Below are 8113 nucleotides of genomic sequence, written 5' to 3'. Positions count from 1 at the left end.
TGGCAACCCCTAACCCTACTCAAATACATTTAAGTAAATTTAAGTGTTTGGAAAAATGTACTTCTGAAAGTACTTTCATTCCACCATGTACTCATGAGCTGCTGTAACATGAATCAAATGGCTGAACTGCCACCTGAGCATGCAGTCAAGTTCTATAGAGTCTTGCTAATGACCTACTAATTGTATTCAGGTGTGTTGCAACAGGCAGTTAGGCCTTAGGCAGTTTCATTAGATGGTATATGATACATTTTCACTTCTATGTTGATGACACCCTGCTTTATCTGTCCATGAAACCAGATAACATACACAACACACCAGTTATACTGCAAGAATGTCTTAAAGAAACATTTAGTATTTCTTCCACTTGCGCAATATTTCTAAAATTGATGCTGAAAAACTAGTTCATGCATTTATTACTTCTAGATTGTAATTCGCTATTAACAGCATGTCTTAAAAACTTCCTGAAAAACCCTCAGTTGAACCCAAATGCTGCAGCAAGAGTACTGACAGGAACTACAAACAGGCAGCATATTTCTCCAATATTGGCATCTCTTCATTGGCTTCCCATCAAATCCACAACTAAATTTAAAATCCTGCTTCTCACATATGGTAGCTGGATTAGGTTCCAGCCCCCCTGCGACCCTGACAAGGATAAGCAGAAGAGAATGGAGTACAAGAGCAAGCACACGGTGAATCACACATAAATGTAACAAAAACTCAGACAATGATGACCTTCCATGTTTATTTATTTATTTTTTGTAAAATTGAAAAACAATGTCAATAATTTCTTTAAAACCTAATGCATTTTGAATGCATCTAGACTGGTGTGTGGCAATAAGATAATATGTACAAACATTTCATTGTTAATGTCATTTTTGGTTGTTTAGTATTTCAAGTTGTTTTGTTCCTTACAAATGTATTTGCATGATCAGTCAGTCATTTTTCTGTTTCACTCCAACTCCCAAAAAAAGAACAAATGAACAAAACACTTGTTTAGATCTTTATTTTATAAGTATCATGGATGGAAAGGAGGATAGTGATTATGATGATTGTGGGGTTCCATGATATTCTTCACCTTTTCAATTTTCAGTATCTTTTTTATTTTATTGCTCTCAAAACTGGTGCTCATATGAATTTAGTTTGTCAGAAGTGTCACAGTGATTTTTTTAAGCAAAAATAAATTCAGATCCCTTCACATTATGTTTGTTGTGCAGATATTGCCAGCTGTAGGTCCAGTTCTTCAGGCATCAGTTTTTCTGTATCTGCAAGTAATGTCTGAATGCAAGGTGGCTTTTTTGGCCATTTGTTATCAAAATCAACCCTTTTGTATTAATTAGCTCCATGGTACAAAAATCCATGATGAAATTATTTGTTAAAAAATTACCATTCAAACTGACTGGGGAAAATTAAAATCCACTCAGCATAGAATGCATTTAAATTATATACTGTTCTAAAATGTATTTTTCAATGTAGACTTTTTATCTGTTGTTTTATCAGAAATGGCATGTTTTGCATTTAATATCAAACTGGTTTTAGCATGGGACATTTCCCTGATCTTTTTCTTTTTAGCCTGGGACAATTCAATCCTTGTCTTTTGAACAAGGATATAAATATGAAAACTATACAGAAATATGAAATATGAAAACTATACAGAAATATGAAATATAAAGCTATACAGAAATATGAAATATGAACTATGCAAGTTATAAACAGTTGTAAACAGTTGTAGAATTATAATTATCATATTGTACAGAATGATTGTCTATCCCTGCAGATGGTGATTGTCAAAGGATTTTATTAGGATTTTAGGATTTTTATTATGTTTATGCTTAAAAGTACATTTCATTATCTAGATGTGTTTGCTCTTTTAGTATTCAGCTTAAATAGAGAAGTTACGCTCTGTGCAAAGCTCAACAGGAAGCCTGCACGCAGCACAGTTCTATTTTATCTCTTCCTGTACGTCTCTGAGAAGAACATGCTATAAATAAAGGCTGACAACTATTGCAGGGTGTGAGTCTCCGTTGAGTCTCACCCGTGTGCATGTTAACTTGCAAACCTGTCTGAGTGTCATTTATTCTGATCTGAGTTGCACTACAGGAAAACTCCTGAGAGTGATAGTTTATCTTTATTGTAAATATAGTGTTAAATCTATAGCTTGATTAGTTCTATCTGGTTAAGTGTATATTTTTTTAATAGCATAGGCCTTTGTGTGTCTAAGATGGATACTTAGCAACAATATTCAATGTTCATTATTGTTGGCCGTCAATATTACAGAAGATATAAAGAGTGAGTTCAGACAAAATGAGCAAGTTTTAAAAGTTGCTGGGAGATTTGTTATTTAGAAGCATTTTGTGTATATTCAGTAACTATTTTCAGGTGCATTAAAAAAAACACAGAAACAGGAACGACCTGTTCTCAATCACCTCCCTCTCGTCTTTTGGTATTCTCCCAGAGGAGTTTCTCAATGAACGTTAAAAATAGGAAGAAAAAATGACGAAAGAAACAAAGAGCTATTGTTAAAACAGTGGTGATGAAATGGTGAAACAGGCCAGTTAACCCAACTAACACTTCTTCTTTGTTCTTCTTTATTTATTCTTATATGTATGTATATATATACACATATATATATATATGTATTAGAATAAATTCACAAACAGTTGTCCTGTGTTTAGGACGGTCTAAACAACTGGTCACTGATAGGGATTTCTTATCATTGACCTTCTATTTAAATTTGTTTAGGTTTGACCATCTACTTTTGAACCTCTAAATTTTGATGACTGTGCAAAACTGCAATATCTTTGGTAAAAGCCTGTGAAATCCACTTGTCGTTTATTTCACTAGGGCGGGGGTAAAGCTTCCCTTAAAAATAAATATGGCTATTTGAAGCTTTGCAAGCTCTCTGTGAGGGTTTTTTCTTTTTCTTTTATTTGAAAGGTATCATTCCAAAGTACTTTTAAAACTTCTTTTTAAAGGGCTAAGCTGTTTCTTGTGATCATGTTACAATGTAACAATGTTCACAGAAAGAAAATAACAAAATAGTACTATTTCAAATTCTTTTGTATTGGTAATAAATTACTAGTGAACTCTACTTGAAAGCCTAGCAACAGGAACAGGCAGAAACCTGTTCACTAACAAAGACTTACTGTGTGATTTTTTCTCTCTCTCTCTTTTGATCCCAGAGGAATGTTGGCAGTTTCTGTCTCACCCCGCTGTCTGCTACTATTAAAGCAGGAGAAACTGATTCCCAATGGTGTATACTACGTAAATGGCCAGAGTGCTTTTTGTGTTATATTGTAATTATCGCTCCTCGTATCCCCAAAGTTCTCCTCTGGGTGCAGCCATGAGCTAATGGCAAGAAAGAAGATCAGATGGATGGATGGAGCTGTGCCTTTTCTTTGTGTTTTCTTGGTCAGTAATTTCATACTAAGTAAATTCTCTATGATCCCCTGTCGTCTGGTGCTCCTGGCTGCGCTCCTGCTGAGCAGAGATGCTGACGGTATGTAGAAGCTGTTTGTTTGTTGCCTATGTCACTCATTTTTTTGATAGTCATGTAAAGATATAGATACATTAAAAGTAACTCAAGTCAACCTGTGCTGTGTGATGTGAGGGACGGCGGGTGCCTTTGGGTTCATTCTATAATGCTGGACTTACTTTCTACGCAGGTTTGAACTTTGAGAGTATTAAAACAAGAGAGAAAAGTGTGAAAATGCTCATGCCTGTCTGAGAAAAGAGTTTAATGTGCATAATGAGGGGTTTTACAGCCTTAAGACATCCATAATAATTGTAAAATATAACATTGGCTACTTCGCGGATTTCACCTATCGCGGGTTATTATTAGAACGTAACTCCCGCGATAAACGAGGGAACACTGTACAAAAAAGAAGATACAGCAACGTGAAGTATGAAATTCAGTCAGAGAAAATCTAAACACAGAGTTGTCTACAACAGTCTGCCTTATTTGCTTGCTTATTACGAACCACTTTACCATACTTGAGTGAACATGCTGAGGACTGATTCTTATATAGCGCTTTTCTACTCTCCCATATTACTCAAAGTGCTCTATACAACACGCCACATTCACCCAATCACACACACACACTTTCTCTAAACAGAGTGCTTCCTAACTAACTACATTCATACACATTGACAGTCTTGACATGCAGTCTGGAGGAGCCAGGGATCGAACCACTAACCTTCCGATCGGTGACCTGCTCTACCTCCTGAGCTCCAGCCACCCAGTGGTAAACATGCCTGGCCCATATCTGGATGACTTACCACTTATCATGCCAGAAGTCAGCCAGCAGTGCCAGCTTGACACCAGATCCGGGCCAGACCTGTCTGCTATGGGGGAACTAGCCCACCCACAGTAATGAAATCAAACAAAATTGGTGTCAGTCAACTGTGCTACGTTTCTATTGGTTTATGATAGAACTAGCTATCATTTTTGGAGTTATTGTATGAAACTCGAGAGGCTCAGACAGTTCTATGTATTTACCTTTTCTAACAGGAAACATATCTACATTTTTCTGATAGTTTTGTAATTTGTTACCAGCAAATAAAGTGTTTTTCTCCATCAGAATGCACAGTTTATTTTAACTATTATGTGTTAACCTAGCTTTTTACTTTTCAGAGTGTGATCATGACAAAAAATATCCATGGCTGGTTTATGATTCACAACCTTTTCACAGTATAAAAAGGGGCTGGTTAACCTTGGAGCACTGCTAAAAACTTTTATTAATATCTTTAAAATAATAGCAATTTTTTTGCAGCTTATACTGGCACCTCTGGGGTTAATTCTTGATTTTCTGTACTACAAAGGTGATTGAGTTCTTACTGGGGTCATTCCCCATGGTAACTTGTGCTGTGAACCTGCTGGGCTAGGAATTTTTTATAGTCCATATATTTGTGAAATTTGTGATTTTGCCTTTGTGTAATAAGTTCCCAAATTAGTGTTGAGTTTCTAAATATGCTTATAGATACCAGTTTGAGCCACAGCTAAATTTGGATAATGCTAAAAAAATGTTTATAAGATGATGATCAAATTTCACGTTGTTTCACTCTCAGACACAGTATGTGGGAAACGAGCAAAAACACCTTTACATATCCTCTACTTAGTCATTACTTTGTCTGTCAGCGAGGTTAAACAAAACTGCACACCCCAGCATTTACAATCATGATGCATAGGCAAGGAATGAGACCATTAAATCAAAATATGGGTGTTACCTTCTCTGCAAAGGGCCATTGCCAACACCTCGAACTGTTACAGTAATTTTAGACACTTCTTTTTCAAACTGCTGTGAAAATTCAAGTCATGCTGAAGGTGTGTTTGCTAAGTCAGTAGCTGGAGCATAGAATATAATCCAGCTAGTCCTGTTTTTAGCAATACAGCCATGACTTTCAACTGCCTATAATCAGTTTACTTATCCCTACAAATACTATCACAAAGACTGAAAGTCCAAAGTGGACTTTATTTTTTATTTTTGTTTTATGAAGAATGTGCCAAACCTGTGATATAAGACAATCAACTTGGTGTGTAACATCTATGGCATTCTCCTTTAGCTCCATCTAAGATGCACTGTATCACACAGATTCGATACATCAAGTTTCTAATGAAATTCCAGCCTCTCCCTCAAGAGTTTTTGAGGAGGCCTGACATAATTAAACTTGTACTTTAGTGTTTAAACCTGTAAAGCTTTTTGGGTCCTCTGTTTCTGCTTTTTTCAGTTCAGTTTTATAGTGTTTCATTCTCTTTACAGCTCTGCAGGTGATTGGTGGAAGTGTGACAGTGGTTCAAGGAGATACGGCCACCTTACCGTGTCATGTCACTGATACCAATGATGACCTGACACAGATTACCTGGCAAAGGAGGACAAGAGCAAAACCTCACAATGACAATTTTATTACCATCCAACCTGGAAATCGGCTCCAGTTTGTCCATGGACATGATGATAGATTTAAATATATCGGGAATTTTAACGACAAAAATGGAACTCTCCAGTTATCCAGTGTTACCCTGAAGGATGAAGGCAGCTACACATGCATCTTCACCTTGTTTCCCAGTGGAAATCAGAAGACTGAGATACCTCTAAACTTGCTTGGTATGAAAAAATATTAATTTAAAATACTCTTTGTGTTTGTGTGTGACATAGAGAACGAGTTACTTTCACCATCCTGCTTGCGTGTTGATTTATTTAAGTGCTGTAACTCTCCTAGTGCCTCCTTTCACAAACATCAAGGACAATCTTCCCACTTTGGGCACAGAAGAGGTTTTATTTGCTACCTGCACGGCTGCTGGCTCGAAGCCTCCTGCTGAGGTGAGGTGGCTCACTGGTGCTTTGGGAGACAAAGTGAGGACGACAACAAACTCCACCCAGTATGACAACGATACGACTACCACAGTCAGCTCATTGTTTGGCGTACCTACGAGAGAGATTAATGGTCACCAGGTCCAGTGTGTCATCAGCGGTGACTCCCTGACTAAAGAAGAAACCCTGCCCTTCACCATACAGGTCTACTGTGAGTATCAGCTGTTAATAGAGTTTATTATTTTCCCTCTTTTGTGTCGCTGTCCATTTAATAATTTTAATTATTTAATTTGCTATTTAACAAGGTGCACAGCCAGACACACCCACGTTTACATTAAACCATAAGGTGATGCTACTGAACTGAAATGAGCAAAAACCTCTTGTCACAGTGTCAAATTACTCTGTACCAGTCATCCAGCCATGAGAGAAAAATAGTTTCATTATCTAATGATAAAATACATTTGTTTATAAATAATATAATAATGTAATGTCTATACTTTCAGTTCTTTTTACAAACCCAACATCAGTGTTTTTAACAAAAACAGGCACACACTTTTTTATAACAAGTAGCATTAAGTATTAAATTGAGAGACGCTTCTCCTTACTTCTCTATGTTGAGTGGGACTGTAACATTTTACCTCGGTCACATAAAATAGTAACTAAAGAATATTAAAATAGAAAAAATATTATTGTTTGATCAGTAATTTTACTTGTTTGTTGTCTGTATGCAGAGAAAAAATAATCATAAAACCCTGTTAACAGTTTCCACTGCAATAAGCTTTAGTATGAAAGTTTATTTTGGACTCCTAAACAACAGTATAAAATAAGTAACACAACAGTATGCTTGTTTAGGACAATATATCTCAAATTTAGAGCTTAAAGCATTAAGTGTATGTAAGTGAGCCAATGAAAACCATGAAGCAGGAAAATAACTGTTTTCTAAAATGGCTTTAAAACAAAATCTAAACTAACCAAAATTTACTAAAACATATGTGAGATGTTATTTTGATTGCATAAATATTTCGTCAGTTCAAAGATTAACACATTTCTCGCTCTATTTTTTGCAGTCTCTCCTACAGAAGTGAACATTTCAGTGATTTCAGAGGACTCATTTGAGTGTGTGACAGAAGCCAACCCAAATGCAAACTTTACCTGGAGCAGGTAAAGTATAAACATTTCTTTTACTGCGTAAGGCATGTTTTTTAAGCACACTGTGCTAGTGGTCCTATCGGATTTAAAGTACCATAGCAGAGTTGGGTGTGAAGAAAATTTTTTGATATTTATCAACAGACTTTTGCTATATTTGGAATATAGATCTATATTTACACCACCCCAGATCTCCTCTACCAAGACACACCCACAATATCAAAAATCTCTGCCTTGACTGCCCCTGATACACACTGTACCTAACACCTAGGACACTTCCTTCACATGTTGTTTCTTCAGGATATGCTTAATGGGGTGGCATGGATTAAAGCCTCGCCTCCAGGGATTCCCCCTCGCCGTTTGCCTCGTTTCTGGGTTGGGCCTTGATAACCCCACTGTGAAAACCCACTCTTCATAGGGTTTTCTGAATTGCTCTTTATCTGCTTTTCACCAAAGACAAAGACTTTGTCAACTGCTTTAATTCCCCCACAGCTCAAGCTGTAGTCCAAGTATTGTCTCCTTTAGCATAATGTCTTGTGTTTGAATAAAGAAAAATACTATCACAAAGACTGAAATTTGTTTAACTTTTCATTTAACTTTTGGCACAAATCACAACTCACTCACTTTATGTATATTTAATGTTGAGCCTCATTCACGTTTTT

The 8113-nt window shown here is 36.4% G+C and overlaps 1 protein-coding gene across 2 annotated transcripts in view; it reads left to right on the top strand.

Moving 5' to 3' along the window:
- The first annotated feature begins 3118 nt into the window (after window positions 1-3118).
- The window catches only part of LOC102079940 (poliovirus receptor), an 80064-nt gene continuing 75069 nt past the window's right edge, over window positions 3119-8113 (top strand). Inside the window, exons 1-4 of one of the 2 annotated variants that reach the window (XM_019352641.2) lie at window positions 3119-3496; window positions 5757-6098; window positions 6214-6516; window positions 7373-7466. In XM_019352641.2, coding sequence (XP_019208186.1) covers window positions 3349-3496; window positions 5757-6098; window positions 6214-6516; window positions 7373-7466 — 887 coding nt within the window. In that variant the 5' untranslated portion in view covers window positions 3119-3348. The remainder of the gene's footprint in view (window positions 3497-5756; window positions 6099-6213; window positions 6517-7372; window positions 7467-8113) is intronic. The other variant, XM_025903999.1, reaches the window with a different exon arrangement.

Source organism: Oreochromis niloticus, linkage group LG16 (genome assembly GCF_001858045.2).
Source record: "Oreochromis niloticus isolate F11D_XX linkage group LG16, O_niloticus_UMD_NMBU, whole genome shotgun sequence".
In the NCBI taxonomy this organism is placed as follows: domain Eukaryota; kingdom Metazoa; phylum Chordata; class Actinopteri; order Cichliformes; family Cichlidae; genus Oreochromis; species Oreochromis niloticus.
Note: the sequence above shows the minus strand (reverse complement) of the source record. Positions and strands in the feature narration are given on the sequence as shown.